General features: G+C 41.9%; 3 protein-coding genes and 4 non-coding genes across 12 annotated transcripts; all 7 read right to left on the bottom strand.

Moving 5' to 3' along the window:
• Positions 1 to 1,620: 1,620 nt before the first annotated feature.
• LOC135642651 (protein CURLY FLAG LEAF 1-like) lies at positions 1,621 to 2,432 on the bottom strand. The gene is made up of 2 exons (XM_065158956.1): positions 2,149 to 2,432; positions 1,621 to 2,088 (listed from the first exon to the last, which is right to left on the bottom strand). Exons 1-2 carry the CDS (start codon positions 2,296 to 2,298, stop codon positions 1,729 to 1,731), a joined length of 510 nt encoding a protein of 169 aa, XP_065015028.1. The 5' UTR covers positions 2,299 to 2,432; the 3' UTR covers positions 1,621 to 1,728.
• Positions 2,433 to 3,107: 675 nt separating this feature from the next.
• Positions 3,108 to 3,180, bottom strand: TRNAK-CUU (transfer RNA lysine (anticodon CUU)). The gene has a single exon. It is a non-coding gene; the product is annotated as a tRNA-Lys (tRNA).
• Positions 3,181 to 3,343: 163 nt separating this feature from the next.
• TRNAK-CUU (transfer RNA lysine (anticodon CUU)) lies at positions 3,344 to 3,416 on the bottom strand. The gene has a single exon. It is a non-coding gene; the product is annotated as a tRNA-Lys (tRNA).
• A 148-nt stretch (positions 3,417 to 3,564) lies between these two features.
• Positions 3,565 to 3,637, bottom strand: TRNAK-CUU (transfer RNA lysine (anticodon CUU)). Its single transcript has one exon. It is a non-coding gene; the product is annotated as a tRNA-Lys (tRNA).
• A 220-nt stretch (positions 3,638 to 3,857) lies between these two features.
• TRNAK-CUU (transfer RNA lysine (anticodon CUU)) lies at positions 3,858 to 3,930 on the bottom strand. The gene has a single exon. It is a non-coding gene; the product is annotated as a tRNA-Lys (tRNA).
• A 3,543-nt stretch (positions 3,931 to 7,473) lies between these two features.
• Positions 7,474 to 9,886, bottom strand: LOC103991428 (probable trehalose-phosphate phosphatase 6). Its single transcript, XM_009410888.3, has 11 exons — positions 9,539 to 9,886; positions 9,316 to 9,456; positions 9,126 to 9,197; positions 8,942 to 9,040; positions 8,775 to 8,828; positions 8,533 to 8,634; positions 8,366 to 8,443; positions 8,218 to 8,287; positions 8,042 to 8,112; positions 7,861 to 7,953; positions 7,474 to 7,779 (listed from the first exon to the last, which is right to left on the bottom strand). The coding sequence occupies exons 1-11, from the start codon at positions 9,851 to 9,853 to the stop codon at positions 7,720 to 7,722; spliced, it is 1,155 nt and encodes a 384-aa protein (XP_009409163.2). The 5' UTR covers positions 9,854 to 9,886; the 3' UTR covers positions 7,474 to 7,719.
• Positions 9,887 to 13,399: 3,513 nt separating this feature from the next.
• Positions 13,400 to 18,852, bottom strand: LOC103991423 (sulfate transporter 1.3). 6 transcript variants are annotated; one of them, XM_009410882.3, is made up of 14 exons: positions 18,608 to 18,851; positions 16,537 to 16,931; positions 16,400 to 16,448; positions 16,110 to 16,317; positions 15,849 to 16,023; positions 15,693 to 15,758; positions 15,500 to 15,613; positions 15,289 to 15,405; positions 15,077 to 15,203; positions 14,699 to 14,985; positions 14,414 to 14,604; positions 14,042 to 14,127; positions 13,884 to 13,960; positions 13,400 to 13,791 (listed from the first exon to the last, which is right to left on the bottom strand). In XM_009410882.3, the coding sequence occupies exons 2-14, from the start codon at positions 16,873 to 16,875 to the stop codon at positions 13,648 to 13,650; spliced, it is 1,980 nt and encodes a 659-aa protein (XP_009409157.1). In that variant the 5' UTR covers positions 16,876 to 16,931; positions 18,608 to 18,851; the 3' UTR covers positions 13,400 to 13,647. The 6 variants fall into 6 exon arrangements, with proteins under 6 accessions (XP_009409157.1, XP_065016412.1, XP_065016411.1 ...); XM_065160340.1 differs by lacking the exon at positions 18,608 to 18,851 and adding an exon at positions 18,313 to 18,578; XM_065160339.1 differs by lacking the exon at positions 18,608 to 18,851 and adding an exon at positions 18,330 to 18,476.
• Positions 18,853 to 18,871: the final 19 nt, after the last annotated feature.

The following is an 18,871-nucleotide window of genomic DNA, read 5'->3' as shown; positions in this document are numbered from 1 at the left end:
CTGACATCAATTAAATTTGCAACAAAGAAGGGATTTTTTTTCATATATATAAAACATGATATACATAATAGGATCAAGATTATAATTATATCTTTTTTTTATTTGATGAATAATTATACCTTTGTGATAATTACATCATTACTTTCATATGGATGAAGATTGATAAATTTGATATCATCACCATTGACATAATGATTATATTTTGAATCAACGATATATATTACACCATTACTTTCATATGATGTCGACTTAAATCCAATAATAATTCAAGATCTTATAAGGTTTTTTTTAGAAGTTCAATATATATATATATATATCTCGAATTTTCTTTTTTATTTAATTTGATGGGGGCTAATAGTATTATTATTATTATTATTATTATTATTATTATTATTATTTTAAAAAAATTATACTTATACTTGATCTCTGTTTTATTCTCCAATAGTATTAGTACCTTAAATTAATTTTTTTTTTGTGTTTTGGGTCAACGGAATCGTAAATCAACTGCCATCATGCAATTAAGATGAAGAGAAGGAAACAAGTCGAATTGGCAACATCTCACCATCAAGCCATTATTTCAGCAGTGATAACGACCAACGCATCAAATGGATTGTTCTACTTTACCTAAACGGATATGGAGTGTGCTTTGTCTGCATTCAACAATGCCGGCACCTGTTTACATCTCCTATTAAATTCAAGACAATAATCTGTCCCTACATTATTGTGGATTTCACAGCTCATAATGCAAGGAAGCTGTTGAAGCTGATAGGTACCGATAGAGAAAGTAACTGACATAAGTATTACCCTATCGATTGACTCAATCAAAGAATTGTCACTTAGACGATGATGCGGGAGGAAGAACCTATGTCTCTTCCACGTGACCATCGACAAGAGCATAATCCTTCGATAATTACCTATCTCGATTTTCGGGAGGATCGCATAAGCTAATCACAAAGTGCATTAAAACGATGCTTATCACATCTTTGTCCTCTTTATGGATCACTTGTCGTAAGTAACTCGTCGCTCATTGTTAATCATAATTTCGGAAAGGCTTGCACGTCCGATTACAAAGGGTATTAATCCCAGATAGTATAACTTAGTTTTTCTTTTCCCTTTTTTCGGACGCTTAGACATGGAGGATCATCCCCTGTTTAACCCAAACATGCTCTAGCCTTGACAAATGATACTCTCATAGTCATCTTTTCCTCCACCCTCAAAGAGATATGCTCACTAGCCATCGACGTAAATGAGCCCTTGGACGATGTGAGGGATTCCTTGACCAGCCACATATAAAAACCAGTCCTAAAACCTAAAGGGGTAAGTATCTCTGCTACTACCACCTCTCAACTAATTTTACCATCGAAGGGATCAAGTAGTAAATATCCTCCGACACTGATTGCTTCTGTAAGGATCTCGACGAAAATAACATGCATCTCGAGACAATACCAAATTCGCCTCTAACGAATAAAACGCCTTAAAATCATGCCAATCAAATCCACTCCTCTCATAACCCCTCAGCCCCACCGGAGATTTTGTACCTTCGGAACCAAACCAAACTGTGATGACTCTACGATCAGGCAACAACATCTTCTACGAATGAAAACTACTGTACTGCAACAGTAAGACAAAGATTACCTCCGCGTGCATAATACATTTATCTTGTTTGCATTCCTACCACCGTCAGAAAGGGGGAGGTGAGTGATCTTTCGTTCAACAGACAGCACAAAGCTAAGCTCGACTGGTGGCTTCGTTGACATGGCGGAGCGAAGGGTAGGGAGGGTGCACAAACTTGCAGTTGGGGCAGGACAAGGCGGCTTTGCACATCATGACCAGCATATGGCAGCGCATGCACACGGTCGCCACCATCTCTCGTCGGTCCGCGTCGAGCGATATCCATGGCAGGGAACGCGACGCGGTGCCACGAGAGCTTCTGGGGTTGCACCGGAACTCGTCGTCGTCGGTCACAGCAGGGTCAATCTTGAGCTTGAGGTCGAGGCTGAGGCATGGACGCGGTGGCGTGGGGATCAGCCTCGGGTCTCGGAAGGTTCTCTTGCGGGTCTTCGTGTTGTAGAAGTACATCTCGCCGGACTGCACTAACAGGATATCAGCTGAAGTCCAGAGAGAATTAAGCCGATAAGAAGTACCCACCCTGATGTCGAGGCATTGTTGCCACTCCAAGGGAAGGGGATTACCCACACACAGCTCGGTGTCAGGCTTCGAGAGGCAGCAACCATCATGTTCCTTTCCGTCTTGGTACCTCATTCTCTTAGAGAAACGCTCCTTCTGCAAGGAGACCATGGCTTTTGATCGAGTTACATCGCAACCATCTTAATCTACCTCCCTCGGTATATAGTGCCTGTGTGTAGGCTCCACCGAGCAAGCAAGGATCTAATGGAGAAAGCGATAAAAGGACATTCTTGTGTACATATCTGTCTTCTCTTCACCACTCTCTTGGGGTCGGTCTGGGGGATGAGAGAGGGGGGGCAATTCAAGTAGAGGAGGTGACATGAATGACGAGAGGAGGAATACAGGTGAGGAGAATAAATGAGAATGCACTCCATTACTTCAACTCACTTGTTGGGTGGCTGACCCAAATAAAGCTCGAATTTAAAGCATCCCAACACCCTCTTTGAACCTTAACTCGAAACAACAGTTCTGTCCTCCTTGATGACGAATTCTGCCGCATTAACTTCTTGAGGTGCAGTCTCTCCAAATCACCCAATCCCAGAGGGACGAGACTCGCACATAAGATCATTCTCACTGTGCTTTGCCATTACGTCTTCCCCTGCAATGCTGGCGTTTAAGAAGGTCGCCTTCTTCGCCAATCAAGAGATATGAATCCCCTCCCTGCTCACCACCAGTCTCTAATTAACTGCCCAACACCCTCGTGATTATTTGGGAGAGACTGCCATCGATCTCACCATCGAGAATACAATCGATATTGTTTTTGTTTACCAAACCATTGCAATACCAAAAACATAACTTCAGTTCCTAATAGAAAAAAATTGTTTTTGCTTACAAAAGCATTAATTCCTAATAGGAAAAAAGGCTTTACAATCCACATTGTTTTTGCTTATAAAAATAATAATTCCTACCGGGGCAAAAAACGCCCACCGTGGGGCTCGAACCCACGACCACAAGGTTAAGAGCCTTGCGCTCTACCTACTGAGCTAGACGGGCTGGTTATTTGGGAGAGACTGCCATCAATTTCACCATTGAGAATACAATCGATATTGTTTTTGTTTACCAAAAAACCATTGCAATACAAAACACATAACTTCAGTTCCTAATAGAAAAAAATTGTTTTTGCTTACAAAAACATTAATTCCTACCGGGGAAAAATCGCCCACCGTGGGGCTCGAACCCACGACCACAAGGTTAAGAGCCTTGCGCTCTACCTACTGAGCTAGACGGGCTGGTTATTTGGGAGAGACTGCCATTAATCTCACCATCGAGAATACAATCCATACCCAAACCATTGCAATACACAAAACATAACTTCAGTTCGTAATAGAAAAAATTTGTTTTTGCTTACAAAAACATTAATTCCTACCGGGGAAAAATCGCCCACCGTGGGGCTCGAACCCACGACCACAAGGTTAAGAGCCTTGCGCTCTACCGACTGAGCTAGACGGGCTGATTGTTTGAGGGACACTGTCAACAATCTTATGATTGAAAAAACAATCCATATTGTTTTTGTTTAATAAACGAGTGCAATACAAAAAACATAACTTCAGTTCCTAATAGAAAAAAATTGTTTTTGCTTACAAAAGCATTAATTCCTAATAGGGAAAAAGGCTTTACAATCCACATTGTTTTTGCTTACAAAAACATTAATTCCTACCGGGGAAAAAAAACGCCCACCGTGGGGCTCGAACCCACGACCACAAGGTTAAGAGCCTTGCGCTCTACCTACTGAGCTAGACGGGCTGGTTGGTTTAGGGAGATATTTACCATATAAGTAAAATTATCTTCTGCTTCGCCAGTACCCATAATCCATCTAATATAACGTATTGATTACAACTGTGATCATCCAAAATTGCAGCAGTAGCAGCAATAAACATATTCTCTATAAGATGATAATCACATTCACGCACATCTAATCCTCCTGTCAACATGGCGGCAACCACCATGTCGATGACCAACACCAATGGCCTCTTATTTGCGGCATGGGACTTGTCTCGACACGTCAAACCATAAGAATCTTTCCACATAATCCTAGCTCTAGCTGGGAGCTCAGAGCTTGTCACTTGCACAAGAACTTTACATCTAACTCTTTAGATATAACAAATAGAAAAACTCTTTTTATTAGCCAAGTCTGTATTTTCTATAATGATAAAACATTGGTATAAAGGTACATCTACAGAAAATTTGAACTTATTAAGATGGCTCAGTTGTTTGGTTAGACTTAAATTTCCAAGGTGACATAGGACTCATGGGAATAATACATAGGACAACATCATAGGAACTTGAATTCAATGATCTTTATGTTTCAGTTGAATGCACACTTCACCCGTCATGCTTAATGATAAATGGAAACATTGATTAAATGATTTCATGTGATTCAGTTAAATGTTCCATTCGTTGAATATCAACGAGACAACAATTTTGTGTAAATATCTCCAATATAGAGATAATCCATCATTCAATGTTCTCCAATGATAAAAGAATTTTAAGTTGATCCTTCAAAGGAGAAAAGGGTTCTCTTATTGTTTTATTCTACGAAAAGGAAAATGGTCAAATCTTAAGTGGGCTCAACATGATTTGTAAACTCCTAGGAGCCCTAGGTCGCCCCAACTTATAAGATTTCAAGTCTCCTAATATTCTAAAATAAAAATTGAAAAAAGTTTGTGACTATTGCTGTGATGCTATCATTGACCACCATAAACCATGATGTAAAGTTTTAGCATCATCCTCATACTTTAAAATTTTTAACTGCCTGTGGACATCACTTCCATTGTGACAAGGTTTCAGGATGGCCTAAATCATAAATCCTTAAGTGGATGAGAGATTAACTATACTGTGTATTACAATCCTATTCTTTTTGGAAGACAATCTAAGAACAAAGTTGATTATGCAGTTGCCTCTGGGTTCTTCAGTTCCAATGAAGAAAGATTTGTTTCAGTTCGTAGACTGCAAACGATTGAAATAGCTCTCTATTTCATAATTTGTTATGATCATAGCATTCCTTAAAGCAGTTGCCAGCTTATTTCTGTCATATGTTTACATTGGCTAGCGTCTAATGTACTAGATACATATGTCAGACCTTTTTGATGTTCAGCAATGCCACTTGGTAAAATGTGACCCATGGACCATAACTCACTTACAAATGGGAATTTCTACATCAAGGAAAAGTAAATCTTAACAATTCAAAGGTAACCAAAAAATGAATAGCCATAAATATGTCAAGATAAGTCACTGGTATCAGTAAAATCTTACAAATTTATGGGAGAAATTGCAAAAAAGGAAAAAAAAAATAGATTTGAGAACCAACGGACACCTGACTTTTCGGTAGTAAGTCCAATTGTCTTAACAAATTTCCCTTCTGCAAGGTAAAGTGACTCACATACTATGAGAGGCGGCAAAGGGCTCTGCTGGTGCATTCCACATGGGCCAGATATTGCCTCTCCATTCATAAAATGGGTAGGTGAGGTAGGTACCGTGCATATGGTAATGTTCTTACCTCAAAGCAAACTGGCAAGCATTAATTCTTACTACGACACTCGCAGGTCAGTAATTAACAAGTTATATATACAGGTATTCCAATAATAAACAATAATTTGATATATAAATTTCAGATTATACTATTTAAAATTTGTATGAAATCCACATTTTCTTTTTCTTATTCTAATTTAATTTAGAATCTTTAGAAGAACAATGGATAAGCAGATCCATTTCATCAGGTAAATCCAGTGAAAGAAAATAAGAAACTGGATACAGAAAGGAATTCAATTATATCAGCAAATCCCATTAAGTGGCTACTTTTGAAGATAGGTTATGCATTGTTTTTCCAAGTCTATGGTCTCCGGGGCTTGCTGTTATTTAGTTCTATTAAGAAGAGACTAACTCGAGCCTCAAGTCTCCAAATTTAGAAATGTGGTACCGACAAATGTTGTTTTAAGCTCAGCATCAAGTGCTTGACGATCACCAGTAATTTGACTGAGAGAACCTTTTATCTAGGTTGTTTGTTCTGATCAAATTTACTTCAATTAGCAACTTGTTTTAACTTGATGCAGCATGCTTTAGCCTAGAAATATGGTGCCGACAAGCTTGTTGCAAAGTGTTCATCAAACACGAGTAATTTGACTGAGAGCATTCTTATCTGGGTTGTGTAATAGTTCTATGTCGATAACTTACAGGCTATATATTCCGAAAGATAGCATGTAATGCGAGACTTTTGCCCTCTTCCCTACCCATATTCTTTATCTAGATCATCCAAATCTTCTATAACTTCCCTAATACCTTCCTCAGATCAAATTGAGATCAGCAGCAGTGAATTAACGAATCAAAAGCACATAAAGTCGAAGCATTTCTCCTATGCATAGAAAAATTAACAGGAAGCATCAAACAAACCCAAAATTCACGCACTCGTCGACCGAAACCAAACCAAAATATTACAAAATCGTAACAAAGGATCATAAGAAAGATGGCTAGCAGAGGTAAACTTACTGGAGACGTCAAAGCACGAAAAAAGCAGGCGTCACGAACTGCCTCGTCCCCCCCTCTTCTCCTTCCATCTGCCTTGCCCTCTTCCGACGACGATGAGGAGTCGAGCCACGGAAACGCAATCCCTAATCGCGTCGAGGCGCGGACAAGCGAGCGGAAATGGGTGCGAGATAAAATATCATATTTTAAAATAAATTTATGATTTTTCTTATTTTAAAATATCATATATATATATATATATATATTTATTTATATTTATACACACACACATAGCCATACTGCAGTTTCCTTCGGACAACGTGTTTGCTCGAGGCACTGATGGTCGGCAAGTTGGTGATGGAGACTTGGAGCATTAGGGGATTCATTACCTTCAATAATTTGAACTCCCCCATCTTTCCACGCATGAAATGGCTGGCAAAGACGGCATGTTCGCGAACCCACTTGAAGAAGACCTTTGCAGTGGACTCCAACTCCTCAACCAAGACCTCCTTTTCATGCCATCAAGTGGCACTTTGTGGTGTGGCCTTTGTTCCCTTTCATGGCTCTTACACTGTGCCAAAGGTCAGCTGCTGCTGCTGCTGCCGTGGGGGAAATGGGAGAAAGTAGCAGCTGATAAAAGAACTGGATCAACCCTGGCAATTCATGTCCCTTCTTTCAGAAGCATGAGCTTCTCCCGTCCCCGGTTTTAACACGTAGCATCCAGTTGAAACATCAGTGGTTGCCACAGATTCATGCTACAGAACACTAAGTATCCAAGTTCTTTTTTATGATGCTTAATTTAGTTCTGTATCACAAATTCTACGAGAATTGCAGTGAAAGAGTCGTCATTGCTTCTTTATTTGACATTAGAAGTCCCTCTTGGACAGATACAAGATGTGGCAAGAAAACCAGTTAATAATGGTTCCAAGCCTAGTCTCCAAGCGGAAGACAAGAAAGAGTAAAAGAAGGAAAAGAACAAACTGTTCTATCTTCATAACTTGCTGGTGTTTGATCATGGAAAAAAAGTATCCATGCTGTGTTACTGGAGGCCATGACTTGAACTGCACTCTCAAATCATTTACCATCTGCATGGAATTGCTTCCACTCCACCAGGCGGCACAGAAACTCCAGAACCTATGCACAACATTCAGAACAGTGATATCAGCAGACGAATTCCAGAACTGCTGTCCGATGTAGGAGACTCTTCTCACTCACCTCAGCTGGTTCTCTGAGAGAGAAAGAGGCACTTGTTTCCTTTGCAATCTTCGAAACAAGGATGCCGTACCCTTGTCCTCGATCACGCAGAACCTGCAATACGAATTTAATCCAACATAATTACTGGTCGGAGATCGGAGCCGAGTCTACCGTAGAAGAGTTCAAACAGTGAGATGGATACCTTGAAAGCATCTTCATCAGTACGATCATCTCCTATGTACAGCGGCAATACGTCGTTGCAGTCGTCAAACCCTGCGCAGCAAAAAGAATCAAATGGGTGCGCAATGCAACTAAAAGAGCAAAGCCTTTTCCTTGGCTTTCAATTTAATATGCGATCAAGTGTTTGCCGAAGCTCACCGAGAGATTCCAACAAAAACTCGAGTGCCTTCCCTTTGTCCCATTTAATGGTCGGGCGGATCTCCAAAACCTGAAGTTTATGGAGCAAACACAAGGTTATACTCATGCCGGTGCATCAACTACAGTGACCCCGTTTCCAGCCATTTACCTTTCTTCCTTTGGTAAGCCGGAGTTTGGGGTAATCCTTGATCACCGTCTTGACTCTCTCATCTAATAAACTCCATTTCTGCGATTAAGATAACAAAGATTGAGTCACCGATTAACAATGAACAAAAAAGTACATCCTTTTGGTATCCGATACAGTCAGATGTTTACCTTTGCATCAACACACCTGAAGTGAACTGATAGACAGAATTTGTTGTTCTCCACCCTCGATCCTGGGATGCTCTTTGTTGAGTCTACCAAAGACTTGTAGACCTTCAAAAAAGATAGAGAATGTCCAGGTAAGTATGATGAGTAAATCTCTGGTCCAATGGCCAGGGACTTCTTCCCGGTTCAAATACCGTCTTCACTCTGCAGCTTTCAGTTGAGAGAGACTAGCAGATGAAGAAACTCACCTCATCTATCATGGGAAGGAATTCGCTGGCTGGCTGAAAGAGAATAGCTTTTGCCTGTGCCACCAACAAGACAACAATTAACAAGTCTAAAAGACAAAACGATGTAGCTTTTTCTTTTTATAGCGAAAAAGAAAGAGGAAGCTGCTCCGAAAGAAGAGAAGACCCACCTTGGCTTTTGTGTGCTTGGGGCCGTCGTTGGGACCTTTTATGTCCATGCCGTGACTCCCAGCGTAGTACAACTCCGATAGCTTCACGAAGCTCGAGACCTGATGTCAAAAAGGTGTTGTCAGAAAGAACAGGGGGAAACCGATCACGTTCAAGTGGTAAGGTGGTAACAGGAATGCGCCGTACCTTCTCCCTGCACCTCCCACTCACAATAGCAGTGGGAAAAAGACTTGCTGCGTCTCTCACTGCCTCCCTCATCTGTTTCAGGTAAAGCAAGAGCATATTAGTAAATCGCCTTCCGGATAGCATCCATTCGAGATGAGAAAACAGACACCAGCAGAGGCATGAAAGCTGTTATGAGAGACAAGAAGCTCACCTCATCGGACATGTAGGCGCGGTCGGGGTCCTCGACGATCGGCGACAGAGTGCCATCGTAGTCCAGGAACATCACGATCTGCTTCCCCTTCGATGCGGCCATGAGCTCGTCAAAGTTGCGCAATGCCGATGGGTGCCGTTTCTACATGCAAATCCACGCAATTCAGCAACACCGTTAGCGAGAACCGATGGAGAAAGATCGAGTAACATCAGCACGCACTCACCACCCAGCCGTCATAGTCGTCGCAGTGGGAAGCCAACACGGGGGCAGTGCAGGCCGCTGCCGACGAGAGCTGACTAGGAGGCAAGGCCTTCATCGACTCAATCCAAGAACTGGCCCTCCCAGCCCCACCACCACCGCCGCCGCCGAGGTCGGTCCGGCTCAACAGCTTCCTGAGTCTGGCATAACTGGCAGCGGCAGAGGCATCGGTGGCACGAAGCGGCGGACGGAAGAAGGGAGATGAAGATTCGGTGATCGCTGCTGCGGAAACGATCGCGAGCGTCGGCTGCTCCTGCATGACCATGTTCTGCCTCGTCATCTCGTCCTCCTATCGCACACACAGGGATCGAAATCACTCTGTTTCGGTTTCGGCTGCGGGGAGGGCAGCTTTATAGGCCTTAGGCCTCTCGGTACCGGAAACGGACAAAAAACCGCGTCGGCTGTGGCGGCCACGGATTCGGCGATCAAGCGGGTCATCCACGGACACCGGGGCCCACGTGTACCAGGGAGGGGTGTGGGGGGGGGGGGGGGGACGGTGCGTGCGCTCGCTTGCTGGCCGCGGTTACCGCACGCGGCCACCAGCCGGGCCGCTTGGGGGACCCTTTTGGGATGGAACACGTGTTCGCCGCGTCATCCACCCACCGATTTGATGGGTGCGCTTCTTCCAAAACAGCTTACTGGCTGTCGCGTCCGCAAAAGGTCCCTACATCTGGTGCCGAGAACTGCACCAACGCCCATTGGATATAACCTGTAGCTGTGGGCTGCCCAATAGAGCGGCAGAAGAACCAACCACCGGCCGATGACAGGGGAAGACTACAGTTTGTCGTCGCAGTATAATGACAAGAATACAGCGCTGTATACATCGGAGTAGCTCTCATAATTGCATGCTCTACTTTGGCTTTCTTTCAGTTGAGAGTGTCTTCATCTTTCACTAGCATGATTGATTTTTGTATGTTCTTTTGGTTTGCTACCTGCTTTGTAATCATAGTCGTCATCTACATGACTAAATTACTCCAGCTTTCTACCGTCCTGCATCTTCTTCCTTGTATATTATTATTGTATCAGGGAGGGTATATAAGACAGTCCATGTTGTCGACGACGAGCTGCTTCCATGATATTGACCGGCCAAACGATAGGACATTAACAAGAAGCGACGGAAGCAATTATACTGCATCTTTCTGAAACCTTTCCTGGACTTGTTACTGTATACAAGAAACCTTGCCCTGTCTCTCTCCCGGCCTCGAAATCTTCACCTGTCGGTGCAAATGAACCAATGCTGCTTCAGTAAACTATTTCCATAAATGCAGTTCCACATGCCCCTCTCTCTCTCTCTCTCTCTCTCTGTCTCTCTCATGGGTTGATCTGCACATATGCAAGAGTGACAGGAGACCAAAAACATGGACCCCAACCTAGTGTGATCTTCGTAGGTGGCGGCATTTGGCCATATGATCAGGCACACCTCCTCTGGCGAAGCCTTGTTGAGCTTGGCATGTAGTTATCAGATCCACAAGGATCATGGACCTGGGACCATTCTCTCTCTCTCTCTCTCTCTCTCTCTCTCTCTCTCTCATGCGGCTTTGTACCTTTGAACCTGTGGTATGCTGTCGAGTGCATGCACTCATTCTCTACGTTGACATGAACAACCACGTGGAGGCATGTACAATTCACAGCTTTGAGAAGCTCACCGACGGCTATAAGCCACAAACTTTGAGATGAAGAGACTATGGATCGTCACACATTAGCATGGCGGTTTGCAGGATTAGCAGACGCCTCTTCCAATGTATCATTCATCTGTACAAAAGAAGGAATATTTCGATCTACTTGGTTATATGCACCAAATCAATTTAATCTGTCAGCTTGCATCACCATCTTTTGCTGTTGCCTACCACTTGCAGGTTTGACCTGTAGCCAGTTAGATCATCGTATTTAGTAGAATGTATGCATTAACATTCTGTTCCTAGTTACCAAGGTGCATTTCTATGAACTTGCCAATTGGGTACTGCTTGCATGCAGTACACCAACTTTTGGAGTCAAATGTAATGATAAACTAAGAGATTCTCTGAACGAATCTTTCAAAGTGGGACCGTACAAATGAACCTCGAATTCATGGCAAGACCATTCTTCTTTCTCATCGAGGTCTGTTGATCGACAAAGAAGCTTCTTAGACTGCGTGAAGGCACTAGCTAGCAAAACATAAGAGGACACCACACAGATCTAAGATCCAAGAACAGAAAACTACAGACACAAGAACTGAACTGGCTTTTCATCTGTCAAACTCACTGATGTAAATTTCTAGGAAGGTGGCCAATCATCCGAGTCACTGATGTAGGTTCCTGTCCACTGTCCTCGTGTAGTTTCTTCTAGGTGTTAAGCACAGCATATGGCTGCTACCTTCCAGAGTGCTTTAAGCATTTCTTTTTAAAAGGTTAGGTAGGACTGATTGGAACTTCTCGAGGTAAAGAAGTTTCCATGGACAAGTGGAGAGTTAGGTTAAGCCTCGGTCCCGTGCTTAACAGTGACTGACGACGACTGCGAAGTCTTCTGGCAAGTGTGGAAGTCATTAGGAGTGCACTAAGTGCTATTTGCTGAGAAACGGTCAATGAATTCAGGATCTTGTGACAGAAAGTGAAGTTGGCAAGCAACAGCTGAAGAGAATCTCGTCGTTTCCACGTTGAATTCAGACCTCACAATTATGGTTGATCTATAGGTTCCTTACTACGGTGGTTAATCGTCTATTCAAACATCACACAGTTTGATGTTAGGCTCCGATTCTATATGCTTCGCCATTCTTTTCGTTCGCTTGTCAGTTTGGAATCAGCTCGTGATGTTTTGCTGACATAAACATCAGCGATTCATAGAAGAGCGGGAGGACGACTTTATTCGACTCCACGATGGAAAGAGAAGCTTCTTTGGCGATGAGAACCTTTGTCAGAAATGGCGATCTTGATGGTGTCTTGGAAACCACTTAGTCTGGACGCCATTGGAGGCGAAGGTTGAATGAGTATTCCTAACAGGTGGTCCTCAACTTGCATCCACGACTTGAATGGCCACAGTACGCACAAACAGGTTGGGGAAAAGGAACTCTTCGCCTTCCTTGGCGGTAAAGCTCGGAATAAAAAGTACTGGAAATGTGGAAGCAGGTGGGATTGCTGGTCATCCGGAAGAGATCCGCATGGTGTGGGGCTTGATGGACATGGAAGTTCTGATACTGGGGCAATATTTTTCTCGAGTCCTCTGCATTAGATTTCACGTGGTTAAAGGAATAATATGATGCAACGACAGATCATGGAGGACTTTCGAGTTGCAAAAGGGACAAGCTCAGATTAGGCCGAAAGCAGTCCATGATGCTAATGTAATCGGTGGTGCACTGCACGAGGTATCATCGGCGTATAAATCTTACAGATATCGGACTTCGTCAGAAAGTGAAAGATTTCATGGCAATGGCGGAGGCGCTGCCCACGTCCACTTCTGTGGCTGCGACTCCGAATCACCTTTAAATGGAAGGTTGGCAACACCTAAAACATAAGGAACTAAACAAGCAAATCTAAAGAGCATCGTGGGGGTCCCAATCTGATAACTAGCTATGAAGACCGATTTCCTGTTAATTAGATAGGAATCCGATCTTGGAGAAGCACAGTGTGTAATCCACACATGAATCCCCCGCTGGTCTCAATGATAGCCAATGGTGATCAAAACAGAGTACCAGAAGCTGAGAACAATTACATCTCCATGGAAAGAACTAGATTTGTACTGTAAGCATCAAACAAGTTCAGAACAAGATCCTTTGTGAAACGAGGTTGCACTGATCTCAATGATAGCCGATAGTGATCAAAACAGAGTACCAGAAGCTGAGAACAATTACATCTCCATGGAAAGAACTAGACTTGTACTGTAAGGATCAAACAAGTTCAGAACAAGATCCTTTGTGAAACGAGGTTGCATTTATACATCGCAACTCGTTTTTCTGTAAGATCTATTAATAATGAGCTCTTCCATACCACTTGTTCTCCGGTTCATATGACCTCTTTCTTACACACATGCAAATCTGCTTTCGCCTTCGTCGCTTACATGCTCTGAGCTATTGCGAGGCAAGCAGACTTCTTATTATCCACCTCACACATCTTCTCTTGCCTTGGGAGTGCAGGTCATCACTGCCTCTGCAACTGTGAGGAATACCTTGTCGTGACCTAAGAGCTCTGGGAACTTTGCCGAGTAGAGCTTCTCAATCACCACTGGGCCAGGGTTCGCAAGAACTAGCTGAAGAAGAAGAAGAAGAGACATAGATACTTGTAAGTTTCATCCCTTCCAACCTTCATTAGAACTGTCAGAATGTATGCATAAGGAACTACCTGGACTTCATGCTTTCGGAGACTCCTATAAAGTTCTTCGAATGCATGAACACCGCTTGTGTCAATATCTGTCACAGCTGCAAAAGAAACCAGGCAGCGAAAGGATCAATGACAAGTAAAAAGAAAGAGGAAGCTAAAGAACAGCTGGGGCTCCTTACGTGACATCTCAACTATCAAGAAATCTATTTGAGGTAGATCGTTCTCTTTTAGTTGCTCTTCTTCATCTCTTAACCATCTTAGGATCCTGCGGTAAGAAGTTAAAGAGAAGATTTAGGTGACCATATTACTTGTAGTAGTATAGCTCTGTTCTTATTGTGCTCAGAGATTAATGAAAGAATTAATACATATGTAAATTATGATGGACAACCAGAGAAGACATCGATTAGCAGACATGTCGTACTGCAGAAACCATAAAAGTAGATTGCCATGATAAGTTAGTAGCCATTACTAACCCAAATCCCATTATCCTAAGATGTATGCAATTGAACCTTTATCACTCATAGTAACGCCACCAAAGTCATAAAAAGTACCTTTCTTTGACATAGTTAGAGTTTGTGAAGTAGATTGCAGAATCAACTCTCACTATCAGAATTCCTGGGACCTTGGTTGCCTCTGGGTACTGTTCCATGTTCCTGTATATCGTTGTTCCAGGAAGATTCCCAAGTAAAGCTGTTCTTGGCCTTGTTACTTGCAGAAGGATCTTTGCAAGTGATATGGAGACCTATCAGCAGAGAGATAGAGAGAGGAAACAGATTCAAGATCAGATAAGAAAATTATTAGCCGATCAAAAAGGAGGAGGAACAGAGTATCCTTACGGCAACCAAGAGGCCAATTTCAACAGAGACAAAGACAACACCAAAGAATGCCCCCATGCATGCAATGAAGTCAAATTTGTCAACCTTCCAGATAAGATATGCCGCTTCATAATCTATGAGACTGATCACTGCCGAAATAATAATGGAAGAAAGTATCGCATTTGGAGTGTACTTGAAGAGGGGTGTGATCAGTAGCAAGGTAAGCATCACTACTAGTGACATAACCATATTGGACACACTGGTTTTACAGCCAGCCATGAAATTGACAGCTGACCGAGAAAAAGAGCCTGCATACAAAACCATAATTTTTTAGCCTTCTGTGCTCATAATTTTTCACCATCATCCATGAACTCTTCCAAATTTAATCAGATATTTTACCTGTTGCTACGTAGCACGATGTCATCGAACCAACTATGTTCATGGTTCCTAAAGCAACCATTTCCTTGTTTCCATCCAGTTGATAGTCCTTCATGGCGGCAAATGTTCTTCCAATGGCTATTGCTTCCTGACAAATTTGCAGCATGTTGTTTCAAGTGGCAGAGAAAGATGTTTCTTAGACATTTTGGAACCAAGGCTAGCGGTTTAAATACCGTGAGAGCTATCATTGCAGCAACCACTCCAATTCTGAATCCTTTGAGAGCATAGGAACCACTGAAGTGAATCTGACCAACAGATGATGGGTTGATTCCTCTATCTATTTTTTTCACCTTTCACAAACGGAAAATTGCATCAGTTTCAGACATCGATTTCCTAGACTTTAGCTTTACCAGGGGAAAGAAAATCACATTGCTGAGAACTTACAATCTGGACACCATATTTATCAGCCCGGGTTAAATCTACTAAGAGCGTGGATAAGACAACAGATATCAAAGGAGCAATTGCAGGTACCCAGAAGAGACTCTTCCTTTTCTTTCCCTGTAGAGTTTTGACAATATTACTCAAGAGTTACAAGATTATGAAAGTTTTCTTCTTGAAATAAATGTGAAGTACGCACAATGTACTTAGCAAATAGAAGGAATGCCAAAAAGATTGTCCCTATCAATATGGTCTGCCAATTCCACTGCAAAGCGAAAAAAAATTGTGCAAGATTAAGACTTTAGTTACGTAGCCCCATCTTAGCAATTAACGAAAGGGAATTTAGTAGCTTTACCCCATGGTGAACTGAACCCCAAACAGATTTCATTACAGAAATGATATCTGTGTTCTTGGTAAAATTCTTAATTCCAAGAAATCCTTTCAGCTGCTGAAGAGCAATGGTAATGGCAGCCCCACCCATAAACCCCACAATGGCAGCATGAGAAAGAAATTCGATGAGAAAGCCTAATCTGTGACATCAAATAATAAAAGTTGGATTTCCAAATGCATAAGAGGCAATCGTAGTAACGTGCATAGAGAGAGGGGAAGCATTTGCCTCAGGAAGCCCAGAGTTGCTTGGGTGACACCCGCAAAGAAAGTAGCTGTGAATGCAAGCCGCCGGTACTCTTCCTTATCGTTCAAAGGATCTACTTCATTCTGAAGTAGGGTCCCAAGCAACAGAGAAACAACTGCTACTGGTCCAATGGCAATATCCCTAGAGCTACCCATTACTGCATATATTAGAGGTGGAACAAAACTGGAGTCTGCAAAACGGCACTAATGTTATTCCACACAGGGGAAATAACTATGATATTTGGTGATACAGAGCAGTAAAACTAAACTTACAGAGGCCATATTTTGGATCCATGTTAGCAAGCTTAGCATACCCAATATCCTATAGTTCAAGAAAGATCAGGTTTCAGAAACTTATCCTAAATATTAGAACAAACTCAATTCAAATGTTCGCAAGGTATGTTGTGTACCTGAGGGATACAGAGACTAGCAATTGTCAATCCAGCAATAACATCTCCTTTAAACTTACTAAGATTGTAGTATCTGCCCCACTCAAGGACTGGAAACAGGAACTGAAGGCCTAGTAGCAGCTTTCTTGACTTGGGTTGATCTTTGTAAGGGCGTAAAGGATCATCTGCAAATAGTGTTTCCTTCACAGCATCGGCAAACTCTCTGATGAAGTTCCTCCGAGGGGGCAATCCAACCTTGTAAACAGATTTGTAATTTTCTGTCTGACCGTCAGTGGAAGAAAGGTTGTCAGTCTTGAGATGAATGTCTCCAACTCCATCAGAAACAGAGTGCACCATCATTGTTTTGTTTCTCTATAGCAGCAGGAGTGATGAACTCGAGAGGAGCAACCTTTAGTCTGTGATCACATATCAATGAAGTAGTTGTTGATATTCATACAGACACTGACACCAAAATATTTTTCATCAAAAGTGATATTATGTGGTTCCATTTCTAGTGCATCAAATGCAGAGGTATCGAAACAAGTGTTATGAATTAACCATATGCAGATTAGTATACCAAACTCCAACCCAATCAAATAAACCAATGAGTTGATCTATCATCTACCATGTTATAGGTTCCTAGAAGCAAAATGGCATAAAACACAAATACATAACAATTACCACACAACGGCCATACCCAGAAGAAAGATGCTAAATGCTTGTTTGAAACAGTAAACTTCAGTTGTTTCTCCCTCAGGGAGATTATGATGATACATTTGCATGTAACAAATACATATATATAAACCAGACACAAGGGTCAAATAAAACAGCATATGCAATTTGGCAAAGTCAAAGCCTTGGTTCTCACAAGAACTAGTAGGATACCCTATCTCCTGGTTAGACTTCTCAACTATCTCAAACTATCATGCCATTTATGAATCTAGATCATAAACAAGCCACATTCAAGTTAGTGAAAGCATGGTAGGAAGCAAATAATTCTTTCAGCAACAACTATTGACTCCTTGTAAGCAATATAGACTAGTTAAAGCTAGTTCCTGGTCAAACAAGTCATCTAAAGTAACATTACCTAGATGATACATACGCAACAATCAAGATATTGTGGCAAGAGAGGAAGAACTAAGCCTACTGGTGTGACAGAATACGAAAGGTAATTGATGGTTTGCAATATATAAGAGATCTTAATAGGTGGATGGCTTAGATATTAAGGTGTACTTGATTAATCTTTTTGTCGATTTTTATATTAAAATAATTCCTATTTTAGCTAAGTTGATACAATGAGCAAAGAATGATGAGAATAGACTTCATGTGGTTTGTATAGAAAAAGTGTATATTCCAACAGCTTCCTTCCACCACACCATGCCTTTAGAATAAGGCACCTCTGGTGGTTCATGTGATGTCTTCTTCCACCAGCTGGTGAAGTACCACTAGCAGATCCATAATGAAAGCATGTCTTGGGGAAAACAAAGTAGAACTATGCCGCATTCAGGAGGAGGAGGTCAAATGTTGAACAAAAAGCAAGAGCAGGACTGAAAGGAAGATTCTGTAACCATACATTTCAACACATAACTTTTCTTTTTCCCATACTGAACAAGAACATCTTATTGCGAAGGAAAAGAAAGCATATCTTCCAAAAATCATGCTACATAGACTCTTCGATAAAATATATATTATTGTTCCATGTCAGTCCACATAAGTAGAACAACTATCGCAACATACGAACTACTCTGAAACCCAATCATCATGGAACAAGCATGTGGATGCTCATAAAAGAAACACCAGATTGCAGCACTTGCATATTCCTTTAAACTCCTCCCTTTTCAGCAATCATAGGATTTCGAACAGCTAAATTTTGATCACAGAATGAACCATGCACCAGGCAAAGTATATGTATGAATATACATATACACACATAGGTCAAAATAAAATAAAATGCTAAATCGGAGATCAATCTACAACACACAAAGCTCTTCCTTTCTCCTGCATAGTTGTTCTTATAGCATACACGTGTATGATGCAATGCATAAAACTGCAGTACCCTAAAAGAGAGAGATTGCAAGGAAAAAGAACCCACCTTTACAAAGCGAAACTAGACCTCCACCCAGCAGCCACTGATTGTGGCCTCCCAACCCCTCCTGCCCTCTCCACCACCCAATCTCCTTCGTCCTCTTTGATTCTTTTTCTCTTGTTTTTGAAGGTCCTGTTGAGATCGCTCACCTTTTCGAAGATTCGCCTCGAGAGTCAAGACACGATTCATCACTACAATCAATATTATACCCAAGCGTGCGAAGAAAGGTTGGAAGAAGAACCACCCCGAGGAAACCACATTTGTCTCCTT

The sequence above is a fragment of the Musa acuminata genome, chromosome BXJ3-7 (genome assembly GCF_036884655.1).
Source record: "Musa acuminata AAA Group cultivar baxijiao chromosome BXJ3-7, Cavendish_Baxijiao_AAA, whole genome shotgun sequence".
In the NCBI taxonomy this organism is placed as follows: domain Eukaryota; kingdom Viridiplantae; phylum Streptophyta; class Magnoliopsida; order Zingiberales; family Musaceae; genus Musa; species Musa acuminata.
The sequence above is the reverse complement of the archived record's forward strand: the minus strand, read 5'-3'. Positions and strand labels throughout refer to the sequence as shown.